Source organism: Labeo rohita, chromosome 3 (genome assembly GCF_022985175.1).
Source record: "Labeo rohita strain BAU-BD-2019 chromosome 3, IGBB_LRoh.1.0, whole genome shotgun sequence".
Lineage (NCBI taxonomy): Eukaryota > Metazoa > Chordata > Actinopteri > Cypriniformes > Cyprinidae > Labeo > Labeo rohita.
In genome coordinates this window covers 25186620-25200446 of record NC_066871.1, presented here as the reverse complement: position 1 = coordinate 25200446, position 13827 = coordinate 25186620, and the positions used below count along the sequence as shown (strand labels likewise).

The window sequence follows — 13827 nt, the reverse complement described above, 5'->3', positions numbered from 1 at the left end:
GGTGAGTGAATCATGGAGTAATTTTAATTTTTGAGTGAACTATCCCTTTAAAACGTAAGTTTGAGACTGGAATTGCACTTCTGTGAACAATAAACCCCGCCTACTTTGACAATCATTTTGACAATGACAAGCTCTGTTAGACCGCTGTGGCAAACCAGCCAAAAATGTAACTTTTAAAGTTAAAAAAAAAATAAATTACAAGTGTAAACTGTACCTTTACCTGGGTTAAAAGCAGGATTTAGAACGACGATAACCCAGGGTTACAATGTGAAAAGCCCTTATCTGAAACACAACGACTAGCACACAAAGCCACAGATGTGTTTATAATGACAGAAAACACACACAAAGGAGTGGCATAATGAGCGACAGTTTATTCACTGGACTCAATGATGCATAATCAGTGTCGGTACAGAGCAGAAGAAGGATCAATACTGCAAGATCTATTAAACGCTTCGGTTCAGATACAGTGTACATTACATATTGTTGTTCCAAAGCAATTCATTAAGGCATGCACAGGCAGATCTGCATGAAATCAGGATTATATTAGCAACAAGAGTTATCATAATGCCTCTCAAATCATTTCATGTCACAGAGGAAAAGTCTTGACTAGCACAGGTGCTTTCACCAAAATGCAGTTGAATTTGTAAGGGAATGTCAAATAAACACAAACAGAATTCTTCTTCACATCAGTAAATAGATACTTTGAACAACAGGTAGAACTTGTAACCCAGAGAATTGGACTCGGCTGGTGTCTCTGAAACATTTCTTCGTAGAATTGCACTGTGCAGCATAGGCGATCTGTAATCGGTGTGTAAACATGCTTGTAAGGTCAAAGTTTCAGCAAAGCACAAACGGCATACAAAACAAATGGCCTACGCTGAGAGGGCCGTTTTCAAAATACATACCAATAAAAATACTCAAGAGTGATAAAATTTGTGAAAGCACTGCAGTGTTAACAGTCAAGATTTGCATTACGAACACTGTTCATGTCCATCAAAGAGATTCAGATTACCAGACGCGATCGGAAGCGATACAAATATGTACAGGCACATATATACATACAGATGTATATACAAGCGTGAATTTCTAAGCAGGTTAAATATAAATATAGCGGAGCAGAACAATTCAAGAGAACAAAAGTCAAGCTGGCATTCACTGACTGCACGCGGTTGGATCAAATGTGCATGCTACGCTCATTCATATTTGAGTGGTGGGGATGTAGAGCAGTCGCAAACTGAAATGCATCAAAAAGACGAGTGTAGCCCCATCTGTTCATGCAAGCCAAACCCAAAGCGAGTTCCTCTCACCGCCCAACCTGAGTCAGCATGCTTATCGACATCATACTGTTTGTGGTACTGAATAAGTTGCATTAGATACAGAACATTTACAAAGTGCTACACAGCAAAGGTTTTGTCTCGTAAAAAAATAAGAATACTTGATCTCAGAGAGTTAACAAGTGCCCCCATGACCATCAAAAAGCTGTAAACATCAATAAAACAGTCACATTCTGCATGCAAGAGATCTGAAGCCATGAAAATGAGGGATTTGTAATTTTATCTATTAAAGAACTTCATATATGTAGGGATGCACAATACCTAGATTTGTCAGTTATCGGCTAGTTCACCCAAAAATGAAAATTCTGTCATTAATTACTCACCCTCATGTCATTCCAAACCCATAAGACCTTCGTTCATCTTCAGAACACAAATTAAGATATTTTTGATGAAATCCGAGCGCTTTCTAACCCACACATTCAAGGCCTAGAAGCATAGTAAGGAAATCAAAAATATATTTGTGTTCTGAAGGTGAATGAAGGTCTTACGAGTTTGGAACGACATGAGGGTGAGTGATTAATACCAGAATTTTCATTTTGGATGAACTATTTCTGTTATGTATAGTTTGGTATTATTTAAATTTATGTTGTATCAATATTAGATGTTTTTGTCTGATATTGGACATTCAATTGTGCATGCTATTTCCCACTGTTTTTACATTTAATTATCTGTCAGTCATATTAAAATGTGTTAGTCAGATTTTGTTTTAATTATATTGGATTTTTTTCTCTTTTTTGGCTTTTACGCCTTTATTTAGATAGGACAATGTAGTTGGACAGGAAGTGAAGTGGGAGAGAGAGAAGGGGGTGGGATATTTTGATATTTCGAGAGCTTTCTGACCCTGCATAGAAAGCAATGCAACTGACACATTCAAGGCCCAGAAAGGTAGTAACCACGTTGTTAAAATAGTCCATGTGGCATCAGTGGTTCGACGTTAATTTAATGAAGCAATGAGAATGCTTTTTGTGCGCAAAGAAAACAAAAATAACGAATTCAATAATTTCTTTTCTTCCAAGTAGGTCTACCTTTTGGGATCTTGAACGTGGTAGTTGCACTGCTGTCTATGCAGGGTCAGAAAGCTCTCAGATTTAATCAAAAATATGTTAATTTGTGTTCTGAAGATGAATGAAGGTCTTGCGGGTTTGGAACGACATGAGGGTGAGTAATTAATAATATTAATTACATATAAAATATATGACAAAATTGTCATTTTTGGCTGCAGAATTTTAAGCCTCAATTAAGTTTTTACTGTTTTATTCTTTATATATTATAGACAAAATAATATACATTTTTAATATTAGCCATTTTTTAGCTATTGGCCTCAATATGAAAACAATGAATGGTATACCAGTATGGACTATAATTTTAATATGAGTGCATCCCTACATATATGCCTTCTTAAAAATGCATCCATGCTCTCATTTCCTGTTTCTGTCACAAACATGCCCACCTAAGCTGGAGTCTTGGCAGAGTCTTAATTTTGGCACAGTCGGTGTGGCCTGACCAGGAACGATTCAGGTATCATTCTGAGGAGCAACACAATTCAATCAACCAAACAAACATTTTGTAGCTGTATAAAATAATTCGTCATGGTCCTAGCGTTCCTGCTGAATGTGTCTGATTCTCTTGTAAACATCACGGTATAAAAACATCACTGCTTGTATCATCGTTTTGCCTCATACTGCTAAAACACAATAATAAAATAATGTTTTTTTTCTGTTTTGCCTTGAAGGATCTAGCTGAGCATAGCTGTGAGGAAGAGGGGAGGGCGTGTTGGCAAGCATTACGGTATTGGCTTCCTCACACACACGCACACACATACATTCAAGCAGCCAATCAGAGGCAACTCAGATCCCGCTCAACACTACTGCATTCCCTACATCTCGCCATCTCTGGGGTATCTTTTCATCTGAAGCTGCTGCCCCCTCCTCTCCTCCTCTATCCTTCTTTCTCCATCCCTCCATCTGTGTGAAACAAAAGACTGCAGCTAGGTCTCGATCCCTCCCACTTTCTCCTCACCTCTCCCTCCTTCTCTATCTGTAGGATTCTCTGATACATCGTTTTTTGTTTATGTGTGTTAACCTGCATCTCTGTAAATTCTGAGAGAGAGAAAGAAAGAGAGGCTCCTGTGCCGTTCAATTTTTTGTGACAATCATCATGTCTAATCAAAAATGTTTAAACGCTGGGTGCAGTTCATCCGTCTCATCCTTCCATCAAAGGAAAAAAGAAAGCCTAGACAAAAGTGTGTCTACAGCAGCTCTTAAAGTAATCGGACTCATCTGTGGATGGATGCCAATTCGGAAGCCATCTGCTGTTTTATATAATCAATTACATTTTAATCTGAGCTTTTCTTTATGGATTCATGCTTCTGAGAAAACAAGGATTGTAAACTGAGCTTGTGCGTAAAAAATACTTCTAATCTTCTAATCAAATCCCTTCCCATTCCCTTTCATTCTTTTTCTCCCTCACATCCTCAAGGGGTGCATGACAAATGAAATGAGATCATATTTGTGGTCTCCTCACTGACATCATCTCATGTGAGTCCTTTGTTGAAAAAACCATGCATGCCTTGCCGCTTCGCTCGTGATTCCAGGCATTCGTAGAGCTGAAGAGTCCATGTTGTTTTTGATAGTTCTGGCATGATAGATGATAAAGGTAACATCCAGCTTCAGAGTCTTCAGATAGAGTATAAAACAACTGAAAAAGCATTCAGGAGCATTCAGATGTAGAGAGATGAATGAAGCATGGAAGAAGAAAATGGTCATCATGGATTGGTTGTTGGTTGTGAATTTTACTTCGCCCCCGAGGGTCGTGACGGCCATCAGGTCTTAAGTATTACTGAAAGAGAAGAAGGTGTGTTGAAAAAAAGAAGCAAAGTGAATTTCAAACAAAATACCTACTTCAAAAAAGATACATATACACAAACAATTCAACAGAAAATCATTTAAATATAAAAATGTGCTCAATATCCTAAGCTTGAATCTGATTGGCTGATGAACGGTCTAAGGTGTGCAGTTATTTTCAGGGAAACTAACAGCAAAAGTAGTTCCAGGCAAGTTTTGACTGCATGTTCATATCACTTCGCCAAATACATTCAGTGATTTCAAAGGTCCTTACAGCCTGCAGCAGAAAAAGAACCAAAACCCACAACGACACTGACCAAGCAAATAAATATAGCAAACAGTAGGATAAAACGCTACTTTTTTTTCCATGTTTTTGCCACAAAATGATTTTTTTATGTTATGTACGGAAAAGCATGTATTTCTTCCATGTTGTATGAGATGCGTAAGGAATTAAATTTGGGCTGAGAAGAGGCTTCGATGAGAAGAGGCTTGGTTGACCAAAATTTTATTAGTCGCAGAAAAGAAGTCATGCAATCCGTGACAGACGGATTGTTAATGGCTGGTCTATGTGGTACATCGGGCCGGACATACAAACGCTCACCTATCATCTACCTTAAATATGGCTTTTCATCTGAAAGATGTATGTTATAACAACTTTACATGGCAGCTCAATCAAATGCTAACCTATAAAAATGTTTGCTATTGAAATGTCTGTGTGGAGTGTGGAAGCTGAAAAGTGGCGTGCTTACTGCATGACAGATAGAGGCGCCGGTGCGGTCACTTGTTCTTAAAATACTCTGTCATTTTTGCTTATACAGATAAAAGCAATACATCTTTTGAATCTGTAAAGACTCTATGATTATTTGTGTGCACTCAGAATAACAATGAAACGCTGCGCTTTTGTAAAATAATTAAAGCAAACACAATGTGCTTTCTGTGATCTCGGTCTCTGTGAACTTAAGTGTGCCACGTTGAAACTCTGTGTACACGTGAAAAATATATAGAGAGTGAAATGTCTACTTTTAAATGAACCAATTCAAATAGAAAACTAATAGGCCTATTCTTAAATTATGCAATCCGTATGAAACATGCATACAGATGCATCACTACTGCGGAGATGATGAGTCAGTGTCGTCGACTTCTCTCTTAAGACGAAAACAAAGAAAGCACTAGTTTATCAATAAATTCTTAAAACGTTAAGGCAGTCTCCTTGCTGTTTTTCCCTGACACATTCATAATTATTATATCCGTTGGTGCGCTGTGGTAAATTTTTTTTGCATGCGCTTGAGCGCTTATTAGACTATGTAGGCAATTAAAGGCTCATTATTATGATTTATATGGTTTATTAATAAACGTGCAACTAATAGACGACTAATGCTTAAAATGAACGACTACTAGTCGACCAAAAAATCTATAGTCGAGGGCAACCCTAGAATTAATCCTACTCATAAGCGTGTTTTAAGGACAAAAACTTGATAAATGTCTTTAAATTCACCATTTGAAGAACAAACTTGGATCCATTAAACACAGGCCCACAATCAATCTCACCTGTAATCAGATTTTATCAAATCCTGACCGTGAGCTAAAGCTTCAACCTGACATTGACCCAAATCACAAAGTCAGCTTGCATTCAATTTCACATGCTCTGGCCTCATGGGAAGGATACTTACCACCCCAGTTGATGACGATAGTAACAATAATGATGATAATCCCACCCACCAATGACACGATGGACAAGATCTTTGCATTCTGGCCAAGACGACGCGCACCATCCACATTGCCCTGCTGCAGACTGTTTCGAGACTGAGTAGAAAAAAAAGTTGAATGAAAAGGATGAAAAAATGTACAACGAGAATAAATATTTCCATTATCACAAGAAGGAATTATGCAAAATACAGTTTCCTGGTAGTAGTAAGAAATGTTTTCAGTTTAATCTCTAAAGCCAAACAACTTCCTGATTGACATAATTCTTGCATACACAAGTGAAATCGCAGTCATGTCTTACTCGACAGAAACTGTATCCCGCAATCCCACCCCGTGAACACATAAGCACACACCATGACTGAGAAGGTCAAGCCGACGATGTTAATGGGCCAGACAGGGCAGAGGCAGGCCAGAATAGCCCAAATGAGATAATCGTTGGGTTTGGATCCGTCTCCAACATCAGTGGCCGCGCTGGGCTGTCGGGAGAGTGACGGTCGAGGCGACCCCGCGTAACTCACTGACCCAGAGCGGCTGCTCAGCCTGGCTCTCCCATTTGCGTGCGCGTGGTTGGGCTTGGCGTGCTGCTGACGAGGAGGAGAAGAAGCGGTCGGAGACCTTTTGATAGGACCAGGGCAAACACCATTACCTGGAGTGATGAGAAAGTGCAAAGCACGTGAGAAAGTGAGACAATAGGTGGATGTATAAGATTGCATTTCAGACTGTCTGTTTTTAAAAGAAGCGATTCTTCTGTTTGTTTCTGAAGCAGGGTCATAACCACCATCGACAATGAGGGGGACAAGTCTATGACTGTGTCAGTGACTAAAAATGGCCAGAAGGTCCCCTACAGTGTTCAAGACATGGTTATGGCCTTGTTCTAAAGACACCACAATCTCCTCGGTTTTTACTGGCAACTGCATCTGACTCATCTACTTGTTGAGAGAAACAGACACGAAAAGAGAGTGGGGGATGGTACAAAACCTGAGAAGAAAAGGGAGTGAAAGCAGAGAGAGGCTGTAAATCATTTTATATCAGTCTGGCTCTGGTCTAAGATTAACACTCAAAGAATCTAAGGGAAAAATGCTGAGAGATCATTTTTCTTGTAATGACAGAAGGAGCAGCTTGTACATCACAATGGGAGATCATTAAAGTGATCATTAGATCAAGAAATTAATGTTTTTATTCAGTAAAGATGCAATGAATTAATAAAAGCTGACAGTAAAGAGATTGATAAAAAATCTATTTAAAAAAAATCACAATATTAATGTTTCACTGTATTCAGCACTGGTAGGCCTAAGAGGCTTCTTTCAAAAACATTTTAAAAGGCCCCTGAGTGCAAGATAATGTTATCATTGTATTAAATTTGAATCTACTAAATGTTAATGTTATAAGCTTTTAGGTTAGGGCAGTGCTGCGTAAAAAATATCGATTACTTGATCTTAATTGATTCTCATTTTTCCGAAACAATATTGATTCTTAAATCAAAATGGATTGGTCTAGCTTGTTTTTAGTTAATGAACGGAACATTTTAGCACACCTCCCATCCGATAAATCGTAATAAGCTTTGTGCTTTGTTACTTTTGATATATAACAAAGTCTTAGATTTTAAATTCTGTCCATTTTATTGCAATATTCAAACAATAAATAGTGTTTTGCCATTGTTTAATGTGGAGTGAAAGATCATTGTAGCAGCTCAGTTCAAGAGCTGATCGTCTCCTCCGCTTTAATACCAGTTTCAGCACAAAATAAACGTGGATGAACATCTGAAGGTATGTTAAAGAAGGAATACAACTGAAAACCCTATCCTGTCTCATGTAATCGCTCAATTAGTGTTTCAGCTGCGCAAAGACAGCAGTATAACAGCTTGTAAACAATGTCACGTATCGTCAAATTTACCACCATATTCAGTGACCATAAACTCATTAGTCAGCTAGAAAGATTAATTCTAGAGAGAAGCATTTTGCTAAATATATGCAACATATGCACCAAGTTTTTTGATGACAGCTACTATTTAAATGTTTATATTTAAAAAAAAAAAGAATTGGAGTAGAAATATAATTATGTAATTGTAACTTCATTATTATGAAAACTTCACTGAGTATTTAATTAAGTTAATTTTAACCTTCAACATTATGAAAAATGTGGTACCAACTGACTCTCATGTATATTTTACAGCATTAGTCGAGAATCTTTTTTTCCTTGAGAAAATTTGGCATGTACATAAATTTGGCCTGTTATATATCCAAAATAATCAAATTGGAAATCGAATTAAATTAAATCACAAGTTTGTGAATCAGAATTGAATCACATCGAATTTTGTGAAATTTAAATTTGTGTCAAAACCCTGTGCTATTTTAAGTGTATACTGGCATACAGATGGCCTCAAAGCTACGGATTTAACACCACAAAACTCTAAATGACATGTTGTGACAGGTGATATGAGTAGGACCAGTTTAAATGCAGCTTCAAAGGGCTCTAAATGATCCCAGCCAAGATTTTCGAAACAAATCGACAATTTCTATAGTCTAAGTCTAAGCTTTTCCAGGTCAGTACATTTAGGGTATGTCGGAAAACTCCCATCTTGTTTTGTTCCCTAACTTCAAAATCGTCCTACATTGCTGCAGAAGTACCGACCTAGTGTTTACCAAAAAAAAAAAAAAAAAAAAAAGCGATGTAAGATGATTTTGAAGTTGAAAATGAGATGGGAGTTTTTCGACATACCCTAACTGTATTGACCCGGCTTATACAGACTACGCATGCGCATCACAGAAATAAGACGTGCATTTGAGGTTAAAAACTATATAAATTGTTTCGAAAATGGCTGATCGTTTTGCTAAATAAGATCCTTCTTCCTCAGCTGGGATTGTTTACGGCCCTTTGAAGCTGCATTTAAACTGCATTTTGGAAGTTCAAATTTGGGGTCACCATTGAAGTCCACTATATGGAGAACACTCCTGAAATGTTTTCCTCCAGAATTTCCTCAATAATTTCTTTACGACTGAAGAAAGAAAGACATGAACATCTTGGATGACAAAGGAAAGGGGTGAGTAAACTATTAGTAAATTTTTGTTCTGGAAGTGAACTAAATGTAAAATTTAAATAAATTTATATGTAAATTGATTTTATAAACTAATAAACAAACGCAATGTAAAATGCATGACTATAAAGTGATTTGTATTAAAGTGAGTTTTTTACTTGTTTCCATCTTCTCGTCGATGACTGCCAGGTGGTCTTTAGGTGGGGCATCCTGAGAGGGGACGGGGTCTACAGCAGGTGTAGGTGTTGTGGTGGAGGGTGGATCTTGTTGCTTATTCTCGACTGGCTGTGAGGTTGTAGTGGTGAGGTCCAACTCTGTGCCTGGTTGCTGACTGGTCTCCTGCTCTGACTGTTGCTGCTGCTGTTCTTCCTCCACCACACCAGGTGCAGCAGTGGGAATGCTGGTGTCAGCGTTCACATCCATTCCCAATGTTTATGACAACTGATGTGTGGCAAAATCAAACGTATGTGTCCGTATAAATTTTGGATTTCTTTTGTTGAGAACTGTTGGGTAAAAACAATAAAAATATTCAAGGCATTATATGTGACCCTGGACCACAAAACCAGTCATAAGTAGCACAGGTGTATTTATAGCAATAGTCAAACATACATTGTATGGGTCAAAATTATCAATTTTTCCTTTATGCCAAAAATCATTAGGATATTAAGTAAAGATCATGTTCCATGAAGATATTTTGTAAATTTCCTCCGGTAAATATATCAAATCTTAATTTTTGATTAGTAATATGCATTGCTAAGAACTTCATTTGGACAACTTTAAAGGTGATTTTCTCAGTATTTAGATTTTTTGCACCCTCAGATTCCAGATTTTCAAATAGTTGTGTCTCATCTTATCAATGGAAAGTTTATTTATTCAGCTTTCAGATGATCTATAATTCTCAATTTAAAAAAAATTGACCCATATGACTGGTTTTGTGGTCCAGGGTCACATATAAACTGTGCCTATTTCCATGCCGTCAATAAGATATGCATATACGAAATTAGTACTTTTATTCAGCAAGGATGCAATAAATTAATCAAAAGTCAAAGGAAAAAGTGTATAATTTATATAATTACAAAAGAAGCTGTTCTTTTAACCTTTATATTCATCGAAGAATCCTGATAAATGTATCATGGTTTTCACAAAAATATTAAGTAACACAATAGTCTAGTCTGTAATGAATGTTTGTTAAGAACCAAATTATCATATCAGAATGATTTCTGAAGGATCATGTGACACTGAAGACTGGAGTAATGATGCTGAAAATTCAGCCTTGTCATCACAGGAAAAATTACATTTTAACATATATTAAAACAGAATTTTTTTAATTAAATTAAAGTGACAATATTTTACATTATTGCCATTTTTACTGTATTTCTATTCAAAATATTGGTGAGCATAAGAGACCTTTTTCAAAAACAAATCCTACTGACAGTCTTAAAAATAATTTTCTGGAAATTCTACAAAGCAGTTGCACTTTACATGTTAAAAATGAGCATGTAATAGCACTTAAGATTTTGTTTCGTAAAATCTTAAAGGTGAAGTAATTTCTACATTAAAAATAGAAAAACTGTCTGTTTTCAAACCAGCTTCTGCCACTGGTCTGAAAAACAGATAGTTACGCCCCAAACTTTGAACAGTACAGCAATGTTTTGATTGTGCTGTACAGCGCCATTTCTGAGGAAATCAAATGGCTTATTTGTTGTTGCTACATATTAATCAGGGACAGAAGCCAAGATAAAACCTACATTAAGCAAGCAAATTAAGCAAATATACTACTTTATCTATTATTTACTCCATAGATTACTAAAATATGCTAAATCATTTTGTCAAGTCAGCTGTAACCAAAATGGGCTGTTTTTTAACATCCCTGTCTGCACCTGTCCACCTGCCTATATTTAATCTCCCTCAGAGCAGGAATCTGTCCTGACACCCTACAGGGACAAAAATGAAACAAAGCCATCACAACCAGTTTTATTTGTGCGCTATCCTCATCCACCTCATCATATACCGATCTGAAAGATAAAAGATTTAAAACTAAAATTTAAAACTACGCAACATGTTGTATGTATGGTTTTAAAAAACTAGCTCTGTCACACCCAAGATCTTAGGAAAACACCTTTTCATATCTAAAATGAAATCGACAAAAGACTCTAATCATATTCATCATATTCAGATGGAAACAAAGTAGCTTGTTCGGTACATAAAGTACACGCTGTGTTTTAAAGTCCACACGAGCATCAGATATATACCAACCTCTGTGAGAAAACAAAGAGCATCAAATGACACACCCATATCTGCAACTATAAAACATTTTATGATTTATGACAATACATAGGCTACTAACTAAACACTGCAACTGATTCGTGCGCCATGTTCCTTTTAACATTTACCCTCAAAACAACTGGATAATCAATCCATCTCCCATCAATGACTTTTTTCCCTTTCATCTGTCACACTCTTTGAAATTCAAAGAGGTAGCAGTCTAGAGTTAAATACACAACAGACACACACGGGACACGCGTCCACGGGTCCTCTGTACGCGCGTCAAATGGCTATATCATAATTCAGTGAGAATAATGGCTATAGAGCACATAGACAGCAGTGCACGCATACATATAGCCTACACATACAGAATACAGCAGTAAGAGAAGTGACACACCCACAGCACCCGATCAACGAGTGATGCACTGATGCGAGTAATAAACCAAAATGCCCGTTAATACACTAGGAGCATGCAGATCGAAAGTGAACTCACCTTAATCTAATGCAAAATGACTGCAAAAATCATTATAATCTTTCTCATTTTGAATGTGAATAAACAGTAGCACGTGAAAGTTCAGGTGATGCTACAGAATTAAGATTAAAATGCAGTCTTGCTCTATCCTACCATATACTAGTTTGTTTCGGTATAAAAACGTGGGGTGATCTGTTGGCATATGATCCACTGCGTTTACGACTCGCTCTTCTCCCTCACTGCGTGAACCTGTGTGCGCGTGCTCGACTCTGTGGCGTGTGCGTGTTTTTCTTTTTTTTTGGTGGTTTACTTGTAGAGAGAAAGCTCTGGATAGTGGTAGGGGTTTTGATTCATTTCAGTAACTCGAATCTTTTGAGTCGGTTGAATAAAACGATTCATTCACTTGATTCATTCAGCTATGATAGGTCGTTACGCCAGTCTTTTGTGTTATCCTCAGTGTTAAGGAGTAACTAGTTACATGTAACAGAATTACGTAATTTAATTACAAAATAAATGTAACTGTAATCTGACTCTGGACCACAAAACCATAAGGGTCCATTTTTTTGAAACTGAGATTTATACATCATGTAAATAAATAAGCTTTCCATTGATGTATGGTTTGTTAGGATAAGACAATAATATTTGGCTGAGATACAACTATTTGAACATCTGGAATCTGAGGGAGCAAGAAATTCAAAATATTGAGAAAATCGCCTTTAAAATTAGCAATGCATATTACTAATCAAAAATGAAGTTTTGATAAATTTACGATAGGACATTTACAAAATATCTTCATGAAACATGATCTTTACTTAATATCCTTATGATTTTTGCCATAAAAGAAAAATCGATCATTTTGACCCATACAATGTATTTTTAGATATTGCTACAAATATACCCGTGCTACTTATGACTTGTGGTCCAGGCTCTCAAATGTGTAGTTAAATCACAGTTAATATTTTCACACACATACAGATTTGATTATTTTCTTTCCAAAACTGCACTGACTGCTCTAAAATATGATACACCAATGTTTTAGGAGTTTAGGGCACAGAAAGGGAAACTGAAACAGAAACTGTTTTTTGTTTTTGTTTTTTTCTAGTTGGGTTTGTGTATATGCTTTCTTTTTTAGATTTTTTTTTCCCAAGGCATTGTTAGATGCCAGTGTTTCCAGTCATAACTATGCAAAGATTTGATTTCAAAAACAGTATCATAGCTGTTAAACTATATCTTGTTATGATTTTAAATCTGTATTTAACCTCAGAACAATCTCAAGGTGAAAAGAGGTGCTAAAGTTTGATTTTGTGCTGGCTGTGTTTTAAAATTAAATTATTATTAAAAGTGATGAAGGATTTCAAACATCTGACAGTAATCAGTGTTGAATACTGTAATGTTAACCCTAACTACTTTAAATGTTTAAAACTGATCAACAGCTTAAAAAAGCATCCAAAATAAAAAACAAAAGTTTTCGTGTACATAATGGCCACGTTCACACAGCAGCAGAATACGGTTGTCAATACCATATTTGAGTCCTTAATACGGTTCACACACGGTACGGTTATTTACGGGTGTGATTCTATATCCGAACTCACAACCGCATTCTTGGAACTCTCGCGCTGTGTGAACGGAACAGGACTGGACAACTAATTGTCTGTCACGTCATACAGTGCGAGAGCCACTCTGCTGTAAAAACGCGCATCTACCGTGTTGCTACGTGCTTTCATTTGTGGTTTCGGTAACTTACAGTGACTAGAAATGAGCTGTGTGTCATCTGAAAGTTTTATATCCAGTCTCCACCGGAGCCGCTCCCTCCCGTCAGTTTTGCGTTATTTTTAAGTACCGTTGTACGTTCATACAGACAGTATTCGAAAAGCGACTGTTAACTGCTGTGTGAACGAGACATTTCGAGACACCATGTAAGTAAATGCAGTTGTCAATCCCAAAAACTGACAGTGAGAACGTGGCCAATATATATGTGTGTGCTGTGTAAATTTATGATGTATATATAAAAGACACGCATACATTATATATTTTAAAAATATTTACATGTATTTGCGTATATATATAAATATCACATTCGTGTCACATTACATATTTTTCTTAAATATATGCATGCATGTGTATTTATATAAATGCAATTAATCGTTGCTCAGCACTATTTAAAAAGTAATCTAA

At 36.7% G+C, this 13827-nt stretch overlaps 1 protein-coding gene across 1 annotated transcript; it reads right to left on the bottom strand.

Moving 5' to 3' along the window:
* Positions 1-351: 351 nt before the first annotated feature.
* Positions 352-11918, bottom strand: LOC127163232 (proline-rich transmembrane protein 2). Its single transcript, XM_051106377.1, has 5 exons — positions 11674-11918; positions 9074-9418; positions 6235-6527; positions 5848-5980; positions 352-4172 (listed from the first exon to the last, which is right to left on the bottom strand). The coding sequence occupies exons 2-5, from the start codon at positions 9336-9338 to the stop codon at positions 4156-4158; spliced, it is 708 nt and encodes a 235-aa protein (XP_050962334.1). The 5' UTR covers positions 9339-9418; positions 11674-11918; the 3' UTR covers positions 352-4155.
* Positions 11919-13827: the final 1909 nt, after the last annotated feature.

Coding starts and splice junctions, on each gene's coding strand:
- LOC127163232 (XM_051106377.1), bottom strand. CDS start 9,338: ATGGATGTGAACGCTGACACCAGCATTCCCACTGCTGCACCTGGTGTG. Junction 6,528..9,073: donor CGACGAGAAGATGGAAACAA/GTAAAAAACTCA, acceptor TCATCACTCCAG/GTAATGGTGTTTGCCCTGGT. Junction 5,981..6,234: donor GCTTGACCTTCTCAGTCATG/GTGTGTGCTTAT, acceptor TTTTCTACTCAG/TCTCGAAACAGTCTGCAGCA.